The following is a 16,456-nucleotide window of genomic DNA, read 5'->3' on the forward strand; positions in this document are numbered from 1 at the left end:
CTACTGAAGCAAGCTATACAATGATTCTGTGCAACTTCTAGGCCAAGTCATGGTCTTAAGGTCGGCCACAACCTAGGTAAAATAGCACGTTGATTCAAATGATATTCTGTAATTGTAAACATGTACATACCAGAGTGAGATCTATTGCTGGATTGACAGTTTAAATCCATGCTGAAACAACCGAAGAAAACAAACAGAGAAAAAAGAGATGTGGTTTTGATAGATTTCACAAGCCTTGAAACCCTAATGCATGGTATCATAGAGTGAAGATGCATTGATATATAAATGGGGTAAGATAGTTATTGAAATCGTTTAATTAGGTAGTTAATTCAAGTCCTGGGGGCCAGGACAGAATAATTAAGCAGCACATTTTGAGATAAGATTTGCAAGATTTTATTTCTATTTGGGCCAGGACAAAACAAAACAGATTAATTAATTAATACAAAAATATTCAAAATACTCTTATTTTCGTGAAAATTATTAAATGTTACTCCTAGATCTAACAAATTTCTCTCTTCTCAATTTTTAGTTTTTTTCGACAAATTTAAGTTTTTCAACCAAACCATCGGCAATTTGGAGGTGTGCCAATATATAAAGTTGTTCTTTATGTTATTGGCTTTCATTTAAGTATCATATTGCATATGTTTTTTTAAATGAAATTTTGAATTTTACTCACCAAAAACCACAGTAGTAATTAGTTTCTCAGTCGACAGTAGCAGCTACATTTATAGTCGACAGTAGCAGGTACCGTCCAAGTCAACAGTAGCATGTGTCTTCCAAGTCAACAGTAGCAGCTAGTTTTTAACTCAACAATAGCAGTTCGTTTTTATAGTCGACAGTAGCAGTTCGTTTTTATAATCAACGGTAACAGATAACTTCTCCATTGATATTGTTTGCTACTATGGATCAAAGAGGGGTAAAACAGTAAAATTCTTTATGACATGTGGCAACTTGCCATTATTTGGTCCTTATTTGTAAATTTTGATTCTTATTTGCTTTATCAAATTAAGTAGTGAGTTATTTGTAAATTAAATTGTTATCTAGTACTTTTAAGTAGTTTGTTATTGAATAATTGATTCTGCCATACGGCCCATACCCCCTCAATTCCTTTACTCTCAAATTAAATGAAAATTTTGGAATTGTATATATCTTCATAATGAAATGAATTACTGCATGCACTGTCGCTCCAAATCCATAGTGAAACAATAATCAGTGAAAGAGGACATGAGGTTAGATAAATTCTTAAGCCTTGAAACCCTAATGCATGGCATCAACGGAGTGAAGATGCATTAATATATTATGCATTAATACATAATTTAATTTGTTTAGGTAAATAAAGACTTTGGCGATCATAGAATAAGCAGCTAGCCATCTTGATTTTTGAGAACAAGATTCTGCCATATCTTTTGCTCACCGAGTCTTAGCGGGCTAGGCGAAGCTGAGGGACCTGGGCCTCAGCGGGGTTAGACGGCCCACCTTTGAAAATAAAAACGAAAATCAAAATACTCTGGGTCGTTTTCTCTCGCCGTCTTCTTTCTGACTCACCTCTCATCTCTCTCCGGCGTATTGCAGCTGCACTCGACGAACCAAACTCGGGGTATTCATATTCACGTATTGTACGTACATGTATTTGTATTGTATATGTATAACTACACCTACAAAACATATAGATCGGAAACCCTAAACAAAACAAGAACTAGTGAACACCCCTTTGAATTTTTCTTCATTTTCCCAAGCAAGCAGATCCCTTTCTCACGTACATTCATCAGACTTTTCAATAATCCATTGATGTTCCAACCAAATCCTTCTCACAATCCAAAAATTACGTTCGTTGAGTTCCCTGTTTGAAATTGGAATCCCAACGATACAATTCATACAAGTCACTCAAAAGACAAAAACCACAACAAGATGGCCAGTAATTTCCAGATCGAGTTGCATGCATAGCTCATAATGTTATGCATGTAACTGTTGGAGGTAGAGATACCAAGCTAGCTTCATATATGGCTCCAAAGAAACACGTGAAGATGGATGCTGCAGGCGTTGGAGGTACTCGCTTGTTTTTTTGGGTCGATTGGTAAAGTTTGGTACTCACTTTTATGTCATGTTCAGCTTAGTTCAGAGCAATGGAAACACGTATGCTCTCTACTTGTTCGTATTCAAACTGCTCTATACCAATATCGGGAGGAAGTGACAGAATGTGTCACTTACCTTATAGTGCCCTAGTGGTCCATTTGCTCCATTCTACAACTTCTTGCGGGATTAGCCAGAAGTTTCTTCGTTGGTTCATAATAAGCTACACAAATAAGTTTTAAACCTTTTTTTTTTTTTACTGACAAGCTCCTTTCAGATTGATCAACGGTATCTCAAATACGTCTTGCACGTAAGGACTAATCTGTCGGGAGCCACAACAACCAAGAGTGCATTGCAGCCTCTTCCGTGGCCACATTTATAATTCAGGAATTAAATTGAGCGAATCCACGGTTAGACACAGGATATGGGTTCCAAGTCAAATACTCACGTGGCGGGACTCAGTATAACTACCAAACCACTTACCGTGATTTTAGTTGCCCAAATTAATGAGATTATGTATGAACTTACAGTAACTCAGATCAGATCTCCTACCATTTGGTTTTTGTTCTATCAAAAAGCCAGAATACTAAACATCAATCCTAATAATATTATGAATTAATCTCAGTTTATCCCCGAAATTTTACACTTGAAATCAATTTACTTATTAAATTTTTATTTTTATTAGTTCACCCCCTATATTTTCAAAAAACATCAAATAAGAATAAAATTCATATTTTCTTAATTAATTCTAACATCATTCTTTTAACATGATTACCAGATTTATGTCCTCTTCCTCCATTGCATATATTAGACCCTCATCAAAAATAGCACCATCCAAAAGTATCCCAAAGCGATGAAGAATTGTAAGGTTGCACTATTGTTAACTCTATCCCTTTCCATTCTCATCACTTCTACTTCCCAAGCAAAACAAACTCAGCCCATCTCAGATGTCCTCCGCAACACCTATGAAATCCAGCTCGAGTTGTTTACTCCACTTGTGGTAGCAGGAGTCTTGTGTTTCATTGCTGCCTCTATATCCAGTGCTGGTGGGATCGGCGGTGGTGGGTTGTTCATACCTATATTGACCCTAGTTGCAGGTCTAGACCTCAGAACAGCCTCTAGTCTCTCAGCTTTCATGGTCTCCGGAGGCTCAATTGCGAATGTCATGTTCAACTTGTGCATCAAAGGTAGCACCAAATTTGGTGGTAAATCTCTGATTGACTATGACATAGCACTTCTATCAGAGCCATGCATGTTACTAGGGGTAAGCCTAGGAGTGATTTGCAACATTGTGTTCCCAGAGTGGTTGATCACTATACTTTTTGCACTTTTTCTTGCTTGGACTACCTCAATGAGCTGTAGAAATGGGCTGGTCTGCTGGAAAATGGAGTCACAAGAGATGAAAATAAGGAATGATTGTAAGAGATTGGAAAATGGGGCGACGAATGATAGGGCAGGTGATGGAGCAGAAGGGAACAGAGGTGTTACAGAGCCACTATTAGGAATAGGAACACAAGATAACTGCATGCAGAGATTTCCATGGATGAAAATGGGGGTCTTGGTTCTGATATGGTGCTCTTTCTGCCTAGTCTACCTTCTTCGTGGCAATCGGTATGGACAGGTAAAATGCTAAACCAGAATTTGTAGTTGGGGATGCTCATGTTACATGTTGGTCTAGAATATGAATGTTCTGTGATAAAAATTTCAATCCTTGAAGCATTGGATTTTCTAGATTGGACACTGGAATGTTTATTGTGTATTACAATTGTGACTCTTCAATCGTTGCAGGGCATTATAGCAATAGAGCCTTGTGGAGTGGGATATTGGGTTCTCTCATCTTCCCAGATTCCTCTTGCCATAGTTTATACATCGTGGATCCTATGCAGAAAAGAAAACCTTCAAAATCATACTTCAAACCAAAAGGTAACACAGCCAACCAAGTTAACCAAAAACTGAAAAATAAAAACATGACTCTGATTAGCAACTAATCGCGTTATGTTTTCTTGTTACTCTGTGTAGGATAATGAGGAGCTGACTAAAGTTGAACCACCAAACAAGCTACTTTTCCCAGTAATGGCACTATTAGCAGGAATTTTAGGGGGCGTCTTTGGGATTGGAGGAGGAATGCTCATAAGCCCTCTTCTTCTTCAGGTTGGGATAGCACCTGAGGTAACGGCTGCAACTTGTTGTTTCATGGTGTTCTTCTCTTCTTCCATGTCCTCATTTCAGTACTTGTTGTTGGGCATGGAGAACGCAGACACTGCGCTCATCTTCGCCGTCACTTGTTTTGTTGCATCACTTCTTGGACTGGTAGTGCTGCAGAGAGCAATCAAAGTTTATGGAAGGGCTTCTCTCATTGTATTCTCGGTTAGCTTAGTAATGGCTTTGAGTACAGTTTTGATGACTAGCTTTGGGGTCCTTCACGTATGGAGTGACTATAAATCAGGCAAATACATGGGCTTCAAACTGCCATGTTAAATGTTGAGGGTTAACAAGCCCCATTAATGTTTCTCCAAGCCAAGTACTAATCATCAAGAAGCACAGCTCTGTATGTATTGAAACGATATACTTCTCGGTACATTTGGGATAGTCACTGCAAACGTAGTTCTTTTACCAATACGTAATAATTCATGACAAAAAGATTATTCAAATCTTAGTCTTGAACACACAAAGCTTTGCATAGGCACAGTTAACAGGTCAAAATTGACAAATTATATTAACGAAATTGATCCAATGAGAAGTACAACTTATCCAAAGCAATGCATTATTGTCTCCCTTCCCTTGTCATCCTCTAAATCAAATTTTATGTAACACTTTTAACAGCTAAGGAAAAGAAGAGAAAAGGACAAACATTTGGCCGTGCTTGATTAAACACTGGTCACATGTTAATAAAAGCCACCATCTCAGGCAACTGGGGGACGGAGAACATGATCTTGTGAGGTATCAACTGCAGCCTGGGGCATGAACTGCCACATAGAAACTCCAGGGTATCCAGAAACTCCAGGGTATCCCATGAATGGCATCAGTTTCCCGCCAACAACTTGGCCGGGGGCCGAAAATGGAGCTGGCATCGCAGCAGGGTGAGGCAAGAAGCCTGGTTGTGTTCCCAAGGCTTTAATTTGCCGCTCAAGGTTCTCTTTCTCTGCTTTTAGCCTCTGCTTCTCATCACGAAGTTCGTTCTTCTCAGCCTATACAGATACAAATAAACAACGGATTAAAACATCACTCCTCAAAACCACCAGAATTTTGGATGTCTGCTCAAAGAGTGCAGCTGAAGAATACATCCATTCATAACTACAATGTTCATCTGCTTTCTATGATTATTAAAATTCAGATATGAAGTAAAACTAGGGCACACCTTCAATTCAGTTATCTTCTCCTGCAGACTCTCACTCGACTCCTTCAGACTTTGGGCTTCCCCACGTAACTGATTCACCATTCGAACAGCATCAACCAATATAGCAGCTTTGTCAGTTTTAGGTGGCCTTCCAGGCTCAAGGATAGTACTCAATTCCAGGAACCTTGAAAAATATGCAAAAGTTAAATGAGAGAGAGAGAAAGAGAGAGAGAGAGAGAGAGAGAGAGAGAGTGCATGAACACTAAGGATGAAACTGGGGCATACTTGTCATTCAATCTATCCCTCCTCATTTTCTCTCTACAGGCTTTGGAACCAGACACATTGCATGATCCAGACCTCGCACTGTGATGGAAACAGTCCAGATCAATCAAAATTGTGTCATGAAGAAATGGCAAAAAAGAACCATAAAACTGCACAAGACATGCTGAACACAACTTTTACCCCACATCTTTAACCAAACTCAAAAACTGAACCTGAGTAGAATTACACCAACTCTTACTATTTTAAAACTAATTTGAGAATAAGACTCAACAGATAGGTACCGTTTGTTTGACCCAGTTTCCTTCATAATTTCGGAATTTCTAAATGAGCCATCAAAGTCCATGCTGAAATGGTATCATCAACAAACAAAATGAGTTCTCCATGGCACAAGGATTAGTTTATCTGGGTCAACATATAGACAGCTGTTAAGATACAACCCCTGAGATTCTGAGAACATCAAGAAACCATTGATTAACAATAATACTCGTAAGATATAAAAGCCCCATTTAAGTTGGCTAGTCTACTTCTATCCACATCTTCAGACTCATATGAACTGCCTTTATATACAAACAACCACAGCAATGTCATCCTTTTAGTCACACACTCACATTCATATGAACTTTAATTTTTCTAATGATAATAAAATCAAGTAGAAAACAACTAGCTCACCTCACAAATCCAGAACAACAATTCTTCACCTAAACTCATAACATCAATGATGAAAAACTCACAATAATCAATACAATAGCTGAGATTCTCAACATTTCATTAAATTTGTAATCAAATTATACAAATAATATAGCTGGATTAAATTAACCAACAAACCAATAAATCCATCAATATTTAAATCAACCTTCCCAAATCTTCATTATAAAACTCACCACCTGATTAATCAAAAGACTCAAAATTGACACTTTAGAAATCAAACCCAATTCGAATTCAACAACTCTGATATCAAAAGGCGTCACCTTGGGCCAGTCGGAGCCGGAAATGAATCGGAGCCCCACGAGAAACCGGGCGGGTCAAGAGAAGGCAAGTCGCCGCCAGGAACGGGGATGCTCTCAATGAGATCATAATCGAAGCCCCAAATCTGCGGCGGCGAAGAAGCAGCCATGGTTCACCGGCGGCCGGAAAAGCTAAAGGGTTCGTTTTCCGGCGGGGACTGACAGAGCCGCCGTTGTTGGGATTCGAAGAAATTGCCGGATTTTTCGGAATGTTGGTAAAAAAAGTTTGGGGTTACAGAAATTTTGAGTGGTTCGGATTTATGATTTATATTCGTGGGGAATATAAATGAAGAAAGATTCAAATTCGATTCGTGTGGGTCTTTTTTTATTTCCGATTCTGCCCACGCTGGACAGCCACCGCTCAACATGGCATGTGCTCCAAATTCGTTATTTTCTTTGGTTTGGTATAATGATTACTAGCAAGGATTTGGCTGCTGGTTCTTGAGAAAATTGCAGTTTCGTCCTTAATGTCGAAGTGTTTTATGTTTTTGTGACCTTAAAGCTAAAGGTGGGGAAGATGGAACTCGGGGTAGTGGTTGCGTGGGACGGTTGCCACAAGTTTTAGGGTATGCGGCAATGATTGAGCCTCACAATTTGTTTGTGTAGAGTAAAGACATAGTAATGATTTCATAATGAGTTGAGTTAGAAAAAAATTAACGATTATTTATGAATTATATATATAGATTTGAAGTTAACTAATATTTAAATTTTAAATTTTAACACTAAAATTTAACTAGAAATATAAGTTTTTTAGTAATTTGAGATGAGTTATAGTGCACCATAGCCTGTGTATAGTTACGTCATTGGTGTAGAGGATGTTTAATTTTCGATAAGACAATCAAAACATCTAAGTACGTAAGAGTGATACATAAAACTAATAAAATTTATTAGTTTGATATTGTCCATTTTTGTTGAGAAATTTTTATATGGATTTGATGGGATGATCAAATGTTTGCCTGAAAACTAAGAGGTGTGTTGGGAATACATCAAGAGCACTCGAGTTCCGTATGGGGGTTATCTTGAACGGATTCTATTTTATCGATGATATGACATGAATGAGATACTTGGTCGAGCAAAAAAATGATTTAGTGGATTAAAGTGGAATTAGTGAAAATGGAGGGACTGATTCAGTGATTCCCATTTGCATGTAGCGAATTATAAAATGGGGTCAACGTGGTCAACAAATGAAAGCCTTTGGTGGGTTGGTGAGGGAGAGGCTAAGTTACAGTACCTGTTTCTGGGAAGAAATTCTCAAGCTTCCCATGGCATTACACCATTTTTTTTTCTCCTCCAAATTAGGAATCACCAAGAAAATTGAAAATCAAATCATAACTTTCTTACCATATTACTGAATTTACAAGAAGCAATTACAATTCTAAAGTCTAAGATGAAATTCAAGAGCATGATCGATCAGTAGAAAAGTACAAAGCACCAGATGTTACAGCAACCAAAGAAGAACTTATCATCCATGCCTACTATCTGTGCACAACCATAATAACCACTTATTCCACAAGTTGAGATCACGTATAATATCCCACTGTATATACTAGTGCTATGTTGAATACATACGTATGGACTGAACATGTCCATCGATCCTTTTCCTTATCACTTCAGGATTAGCACCCACAATCTTGTCAACCTGTTTACCTTCCTTCATCACCAAAAAAGTTGGCATAGCCGTTACACCAAGCCGAGCCGCCACCTCCTACGAAAAACAAAATGAGGGATAGTGAGATGCATTTATACAGAAACGAATATCAACCTTTTACAGGTGCAGGAGCTTTCAGTCCCTCTCTATAGTTTTCAGACGATTATAATTACCGAAAAGCGCAGCACTAATGTGTTATGTTAACAGTGAACACACGACTAGAGAGACCCCAAAAGATGTTTCATCACTTTATGTGCTGCTCATGATCACAATTATCAAGCTATAACTATCAATTTCTCCATCATAGACAAATATCAATTTGGTAACTGCCCAGAAAACGAGTTTCTGGTCCCTCAAGAACAAGCCTAGTCTTCAAATTCTTGCTGAGCACCCAGAAAAGGATTGATGTGAGTGGCAGTCATCACTTTTACCCTTCTTCAACATAAGCATACTTTCAACATAAGCATGCTGATGTATATATTTAGAGTTAAACACTTTCACTTGATACTATATAAACCAAGAACAAAGCTTTATAAGTTAGAACTAGTGAGGCTTATTACCTGAACATCATCCACATCAACAGTGAGAAACTGAACATTTAAATAGCTTGAGGCCAATTCTTCAAAGAATGGGCTCATAGCAACAGAAGGCACACACCATGAAGCTGTAAAGTGCGCAACAACCTAATATTCTCATATCAGTATATATCCAATCAACACAAGAAATTAAACAAATTGATAGAGGAATCAGAGAAGTTTGAGATCGCTTACTGGGCTGCCTCTTATAACAGACGATTCCCATGTCTCCAAAGTTTCAACCTTTATAACCCTAGATGTGTTTAGCTGCTCTTCATCTACCTGACCTTCCATCTTTTTCTTCTTCCTCTGCTTGTAAAAACTTGAGTTTCTTCCTCTTATATAATTTCTTCTGTGAAAGACTTCAGATTCAAGAATACTTGTTTGGATAGGTATGAAAAGATAATAGGATCGGACCCACTTTCATTTCATACTCAATATGTTAGATTAGAAGTATAGACAAAGCGCCCCCAGAATTGGGTACTCATCCATCGTATACTGAAAATAAAAGAACAGTGCACAAATATCTTTTGAGGATTCAATAAATATCATATTCTAAGAACACAATTATTTTTATTTTGTCAAGCTGAACCATCATATAATACATTGAAATATATAAATCATTAAACAAAGATATTCATCTGATTTTCTTACTGGAATCGCAAGCACGAATACACAGCTTCTGAATCATAAGATGACAATTGACAACATGTTAAACCAAAACAAAATGTTACACTTACAAAAGCATATGGAACTAGTACAAATTAGTAGAAACCTGAAGCAGAACGATCTGCGTACCCATAATACAAACCCCACCCTGAATCCATTAATACACATGACTACGCTAGACCACCTTTGCCCTCGCTACAAGAAACAGTGATTCTGTGTCTGCTAGACTGAGGCAGTCAAGCTCAGACAGACAAACCAATAGAGTATCATAATCAGCCATAACTCAAGCGAGAATCTGTACTAGGCGCCGGCCGTGCGGTTGTCTGTCGGCGAGGCACACCAATTTCACAAGCATTTACCCTGTGCGCAAACCGGAGAGAACAGAGAGATTCTCCTACTGATGTAGAGTCTGGTGAGACATTCACGAACATAAGGGTTTTCGAGTCCCCTCCTAAACAGGGCTGTTCATAATACAATCAAATATTAGAGACTGATTGCTTTACAATACAGAATGATTTGAATAGACTAGGGGTTGCTGTACAATACAGAATGATTTGAAGAGACTAGGGGTTGAGTTTTAAAAAATACTAATCCACCATACCTGGAGAAGATAGGTTAGTTTTGAATTCCTAAAAGGAACATGGTCCTCTTTCTTTGCCAGAGCAAATATCACATCACTTAAGGATGACAAACTTTTATTGATAGCCTGATTGTTGCAGAAAAAATGTGAGCTGACGGTCTGACAAACTTGAAAACCAATAACAAAAGCACATCAAATTATCTGAAGAGGAACAGACCTGAGTTTCCTTCAAACGCTCTCCAGTTGCACCACTTCTTGATAATCGCTCACTACCAGCAAGATCAATAAGGTTAAGGACCCCTTGAACTTGTTGTTCTGTATTCTGATAGGACAAGTTATATGAAGTATATCATCAAAATGATCATATGAGGGGATTGAAGGCAAATTACCACATCATAAAAAGCAAAGAACTTGATCTTTTTCATACCTCATTGATACCAGTAATGCGTAATGTGAACACAAGGTGGCTTCTCGATGACTGCTCGTTCATGTGCGTCTTGCCTACAGATCTGATACATCATAACAGAGAATAATTTAGCAATGATTACTAAGATGGAAGCAGAATGTAATTATACCAGAAAACCAGAACGAACCTACCTACTCTGAGCAGCCTGTTGTAGAAGAGAGGAAATCTCCCTTTTACTACAAACATCAATGATAGTGAGGTCAGAAACGTGTGTGTTCCCATTGACATCATGTTTTATCGTATATTGCTTTCCCACACCACTTTCGGTCCTGGTCAACTCTGCACCACTTGGTCGATTGGTGGATAACAAGTCACGGATTGTCTCGTTGTAAATCTCAAGCATTGAGGCCTGCATCCTATACTTCCAGCCCTGGGCTTGAAGAGATTGACTAGTTTGAAATATCTGGTCAACTGAACGAGGTATCAATCCCTTTTGGTCGGCATTTTCTGGTCTACCCATCATGGTGTATGTCTTACCAGAACCAGTTTGACCATAAGCAAAGATGCAGACCTACAGGAAAAGAGTCAAGTACTTTTTAGTCCATATATCTGCCATCATGGAAGGTAAAAATAACAGCGAAGGAGGTCCTAAATGTGTGAAACTGCATAACTCTAATAGAAAGAAATCATGAATATCGAACACCCAACATGTGCATGAAATAAAGTGCAGAAAAAATATCCACCTTGTATCCGTCGAGTGCACTTTGTACAAGTTGGGATATCTCCACAAAAACATCTTGTTGTGATGCCGCATGATCAAATACTTTGTCAAATGTAAAGTGATATTTTTGCCCTGCAATAATATATAGCAACGACCAAGTAAAAAGTGAATATTTCCACCAAAAATGATTCAGAAGACAATATATATTGATTAAACTAAAAAAAAAAAAAGATATAACTGTACCAGTCTGTACTAAGTCAATTCCACGACCTAGATCTTCTGTTGATGTAGGATATGAGATGACTGGCGTCTCAGCAGCATCATCAGGTAGCATTGGACGCACACGACAGAAAACCCGAATATTACCTTTTAATTCCTATAATACAAGAAGTTTAGTACCAAATAAATATGCTGATTTTATAAGGAATTGAGTTTGAAAAAGTTACCTGAATATCATTGTGGAGCTTTTTTCGCAGTTTCTCTCCTTCCAATATTTTCTGCTCAAATTCAGCTAGGCGATTTCGAAGTTCACGCTTAACTCTCTTTTGCTCCTCAAATCTTGTCGTTATTTCTGAGGCAGATAGATCAATCATCTGAAAGAAAATAAAAGCAGATTAGATGGGATAATTCTGTAGGACCAACAATTCTAAAACACAATGACCATTGATAGTACCTCAATTTTCTCATGAGCACAATCTCGCTCCTGCTTTAACACATCTCTTTCAAGCCTTAATTGATCTCTCTCATACTTTAAAGAATCTATCTGCATCGTTTGAGATGAGCATGTCTCCTGCAACAACAAAGTGCCTACAATATTAAAAAACAGGCACAACGGGAAACTGGCAATGCAGGTTACAACTATCCAACACATACCTCCAAGTCTTTAGTTTTCCTGACCAGTTTATCTAGCTCTGCTAAATCCTTCACAACTTCAGCCTTCAAATCATGATTCTCTTTAACATGGTGATCACGGTCATCTCTAACCTCTTGCAATTGCCCTCGCAGACATTCGTTTTGTTTCAAAGCGTCATCTAGTGAAGCCTACACAAGCAAGAAGTCAGAGAGTGGTTTAGTTTAGAACTGTAAATACCCTTTCAACAGCAGTTCCAAGTTACTTAGGCTGATATATGTGATGAATCATTACTTTTTGTGAAGCCACTTGATCTTCTAATGCCTTCTTGTGACCCCTCAAGTTGCTAAGGTTCTCTACCATAGTCAGCTTCTCATTTTCTGCCCGTTTCCGGGACTCATCCATTGTGTTCACATCACTTTGCAGCTTGCTATTATATTGTTGCAAGCTCTTGTTATACTCTTGTGTTCGATTATAGTCATCCTCAAACTTGATAGCCTACAGAAATTAGCAACGCCAGAGGACATTATGCAAATTTTTGTGAGCCTGAGGGGGATTGAAGTATATAGAAAAGATTCTGGAAAGATAAGAGGATTGATTTACCCTCTGCTCCACAGCTAATTTCTGTTCCCGTACTTTTTCAAGCTCAGCGCATACTTTTTCATGCTCAACTAATAGAGCAGCCCTTTCTTCCTTTTCATTTTTGTGACTACGAATTGCATCCTACATGCCAAAGATAGAGAATACTTGTTTTGAACAGAAGACAGGGATGAATAAAAGAACTGTATGAATAGCTATATCAAAAAATTAATACAAATGCCTTGACCAGAAATTTTACCATCTTTTCTGATTCTTCCTTCAAGAGTTTCTCTTCTAGGGTAGCTATATTTTCTTGCAATTTTGAACTTATGGCATTGCGCTCATCAACCACGTTCTTCAGCTCCACCTCTTAAGAAAGAAAACAATATCAAATATTACCAAACTGTTGCTTTTGATACGAAGATCAACCAATTAAAACTGAACTTAAATTCTAAGGAAAGCATTTCATTATTGACATATGATTCTAAATAAAAACATGATACTTTTTTTTTCAAAGCTTATACACAGGATACCATGAATAGTTTGATTGAGTGGAATTAACTTATGATACTATAGAAGACAGTTCCTATAATAAGGCGCTAAACTACCTATATCTGCACACTTCTTGTCAGCAGCATTCAATAAATTCTGAAGGTTTTCCCTATCCTTCCGTTGCCACTTGATGCAATCCTTCAGGTTGTTATGATATGCAGTTAGCCGTTGGGCGTTCCCCTGCCATGCAACCAAATAATGGTCAGTAAACAAAACAACACTTCATAGTTTGGAGCAAGTACAATGCCTAATTTAGAGAAACCAGTCAACAGTTGGTAAAAATATTAAAACCTTATGATCAAACTTCTTCTCTGTATACTTCTTGTTCAACAACTCCTCGATCTCTTCTCCAGTGAACTCTTTCTCCGCCTCAGCACACTCAGAACCCTCCTCACTGCCAGCTCCAACTTCCTGCCTCTTGTTAACAGAGGTCAACGGCAGCCGTGGTCGCCCCATGCTACTATGTCCGTCCGCCTTCCCAGCAATCCTCCTCCGCTTGTCTAATGGAACGTCGTCCACCCCAATCTTCTTCTACAAAAACAACACCAATTTCAACACAAACATTACAATTCAACACCAATATCAACACAAACATAACGATTCAGCAGCTCAATATGTCACTGTATCAATCCAATGTATCAATTTCAACACTTTATTGACTTCGAAACAAACGAAATACTAGCACGAAAATGATAAGAACAAACAAATCTACCACACAATCACTATATATTCCCCTCGCATCTTTCAAACTGATTAAGTTCCCAGATTACAAAACCCAAATCAACCCAAGTAAAACCAAAAACACAATCGCTAAATTCACCTCGCGAATTTAACTTCCTGCAACTTTTCCCCAATTTCCCACAACCCAAAATTAGAGCTTCGTTTTACTTCATCGCTTAAAATTTTACAATTACACAGCAACAAAAAAGTTAGGGCTTACATTGGAGGGACTACGGGGAGGCCTATTCTGGTTTCGCGAGGCCATCGAATCGAAGCCGGGGAACTCGAATCGGAGCAATCACTCAGACCAAGAAACACAAATACGGCGCCGTTTTGAGCCGCGGATCTGAGGAAATCGGCGGTGGTTTGGCCGTGAGATGGTTTCGGATCTCCGATGAACTCAAATGAGTCCAGAGAGAAATCGAATTCGGCGATTGGGGGAAAGGCTAGGGTTTTGAGTTTGGAGAGTGAAAATGAAGAGAGAGAAACAGAGAGAGATTTGAAATTGGATCTGGCGCGTCTAACACGCTCTTCAAAAACAAAGACGTTGGCTTTTATTCGGGTCGGGTCAGGCACTAAGATAGGGACCCAAGTTTTTGAAATTTTTGTAATTAAGTGGTTGATTTTCTAATACAACCTTTTTAAGAGTGGGATTAGCACTGCTAAATAAAAGTTAATTAACAAAGAGTGAGAGTGATGTAATTGATTTGAGAAGTGGTACCTAAGTTTCAACTCCAATGTGTAATGTGTTGCAAATTAGAGAACCTTGTGAATTGAGGGATATACCTTGGTGTTAGTTTGCTACTTTAGATTTTATTTCTGCCAATTTACTACCCTAGTTTTATAAAACTTGCCAATTTGCTACCTTAAATATTAATTTTGTCAAATTGACAACAATGTGAATTATAGGGTAGCAAATTGGCTATTAAGCCTTGAAGGAATGGACCATTTTTCATTTATTAATTTTGATTGATTTTCTTTAATTTTCCATTTAGGTTCCAATCCGAAAAGGAACCTATATTTTTTATGGTTATAAATTTCATTTTGAATTTTAATTCCACATGTAGCTTGTAAAATTCAAATAGACTTTTACGTGTGAATTGTAGCTGGTCACTTTGTCTGATTAGAAATTCTACATATTTAGTATACATGTTTACAAAATAAATTACATAAGTAAGCATCTTTGTAAAAGTTTTCGCACACTGTGGCTCAAACTATATGAATGGGTTGTCCAACTCATTGAATTTTAAATCAAAAGTCAAATTGCATTAAGCTTCTCCCCGAGAAGAATGCATTTGTTACTTGTTCCCCTAAATACAACTATATAAGTTGGCATACAACTATTTCAAGTCACATATTGCAATTATAGGGAAGACTAAAAATACGTTTTACCACAAGTGAAAATATTACTGTTTAAAGTAAAAGGATCTGATATTACTACTTCTTCGTAAGCATCAAAAGATAATCGCATATTTGATGACTTAAAAAAGTTGTTTATTTAGTCTGATGAAAATTTTTACATACGGAAGATAAGATAACTTAATATATTGAACAACATCACTTAGCCCAAGTTCCCAACAAAATTTGTGTCCTTTAAGCAGATTCTATAGTCTACCATTTGAACTACTAAATCATATAACTTCATATGTTTGATACAAATCGAGATATAAATTCAAACTTAGAAGCTTATAAAAGATTTGTAAACCACCCCAAGCTAGTTCATGTCTCATCCCTTTTTCATCACAATAGCAAAATTCAACTTGAAACTAAATCAAGCAACGTCGTCTCTTTTCATTTCTAGTTTTCTCTAACTAAGAGGATGGTAGCACGATGATGCTTTGCTAGTTTTGCAAGATAGTGAAGATACTAAATCAAGCAACATCATAATCATAATCCATGTCAATATATGAAAGGAATTTTTTGAGAACAGTACCTCAGGAATGGTTCACTCCGAAAATGTATACACTAACTTCCAAAATATTCAAATTGGTACATGACTTTCGAGTCCCTACACATATTTAGTACATGACGTCAATTACACCGTTAAACATACGTAATTATTCAATTTGCAAAGGGCTATTTTGTGCTTTCTCCCTCTGTGTGTGAAATTCCAAGGAACGATTTGAGATGTAGCTTGCCTTTACTGAGTTTACTCTTCATTTCAAATCTCAACTATGAGAGTTTTGGCCCAATTACACACTAGTTGGTTCAACATTAGAAACACTTGCAGGAGGCGGATATTGGAGCTTTAGGAGTTTGTGGAGTCGGAGAGGGTTGGTAACTACGTCGTACTCTGTCGGTTGATGATGATTTGAGAAAGAAGAAGTTTGGTGGTCGGATTGGGCTTGGCTCCAGCGGCGAAGATCGATCTCGGTAGCTAGCTCACAAGTTTTCAAGAAATTAGAGAAAATGATTGGTGAATTTTTTTTGGGGGGGGGATTGATCTGCACTTTGAGTATTTTA

The 16,456-nt window shown here is 37.8% G+C and overlaps 4 protein-coding genes across 4 annotated transcripts; 1 reads left to right on the forward strand and 3 right to left on the reverse strand.

The window, feature by feature from the left end:
• Nucleotides 1-2,923: 2,923 nt before the first annotated feature.
• LOC126786486 (sulfite exporter TauE/SafE family protein 5-like) lies at nucleotides 2,924-4,548 on the forward strand. The gene is made up of 3 exons (XM_050512322.1): nucleotides 2,924-3,691; nucleotides 3,859-3,993; nucleotides 4,090-4,548. Exons 1-3 carry the CDS (start codon nucleotides 2,924-2,926, stop codon nucleotides 4,546-4,548), a joined length of 1,362 nt encoding a protein of 453 aa, XP_050368279.1.
• Nucleotides 4,549-4,755: 207 nt separating this feature from the next.
• LOC126786487 (transcription factor ILR3-like) lies at nucleotides 4,756-6,957 on the reverse strand. Its single transcript, XM_050512323.1, has 5 exons — nucleotides 6,658-6,957; nucleotides 5,971-6,033; nucleotides 5,693-5,770; nucleotides 5,429-5,591; nucleotides 4,756-5,258 (listed from the first exon to the last, which is right to left on the reverse strand). Exons 1-5 carry the CDS (start codon nucleotides 6,801-6,803, stop codon nucleotides 4,974-4,976), a joined length of 735 nt encoding a protein of 244 aa, XP_050368280.1. The 5' UTR covers nucleotides 6,804-6,957; the 3' UTR covers nucleotides 4,756-4,973.
• A 1,050-nt stretch (nucleotides 6,958-8,007) lies between these two features.
• On the reverse strand, nucleotides 8,008-9,345 carry LOC126786488 (thioredoxin-like protein CXXS1). The gene is made up of 3 exons (XM_050512324.1): nucleotides 9,112-9,345; nucleotides 8,902-9,024; nucleotides 8,008-8,398 (listed from the first exon to the last, which is right to left on the reverse strand). The coding sequence occupies exons 1-3, from the start codon at nucleotides 9,208-9,210 to the stop codon at nucleotides 8,246-8,248; spliced, it is 375 nt and encodes a 124-aa protein (XP_050368281.1). The 5' UTR covers nucleotides 9,211-9,345; the 3' UTR covers nucleotides 8,008-8,245.
• A 170-nt stretch (nucleotides 9,346-9,515) lies between these two features.
• On the reverse strand, nucleotides 9,516-14,483 carry LOC126786124 (kinesin-like protein KIN-14D). The gene is made up of 16 exons (XM_050511844.1): nucleotides 14,214-14,483; nucleotides 13,565-13,804; nucleotides 13,330-13,453; nucleotides 12,981-13,090; nucleotides 12,746-12,865; nucleotides 12,437-12,640; nucleotides 12,166-12,333; nucleotides 11,966-12,082; nucleotides 11,739-11,885; nucleotides 11,536-11,668; nucleotides 11,315-11,424; nucleotides 10,763-11,142; nucleotides 10,593-10,674; nucleotides 10,383-10,487; nucleotides 10,187-10,291; nucleotides 9,516-10,046 (listed from the first exon to the last, which is right to left on the reverse strand). Exons 1-16 carry the CDS (start codon nucleotides 14,256-14,258, stop codon nucleotides 9,858-9,860), a joined length of 2,379 nt encoding a protein of 792 aa, XP_050367801.1. The 5' UTR covers nucleotides 14,259-14,483; the 3' UTR covers nucleotides 9,516-9,857.
• Between the last annotated feature and the right edge of the window lie 1,973 nt (nucleotides 14,484-16,456).

Source organism: Argentina anserina, chromosome 3 (assembly GCF_933775445.1).
Source record: "Argentina anserina chromosome 3, drPotAnse1.1, whole genome shotgun sequence".
Lineage (NCBI taxonomy): Eukaryota > Viridiplantae > Streptophyta > Magnoliopsida > Rosales > Rosaceae > Argentina > Argentina anserina.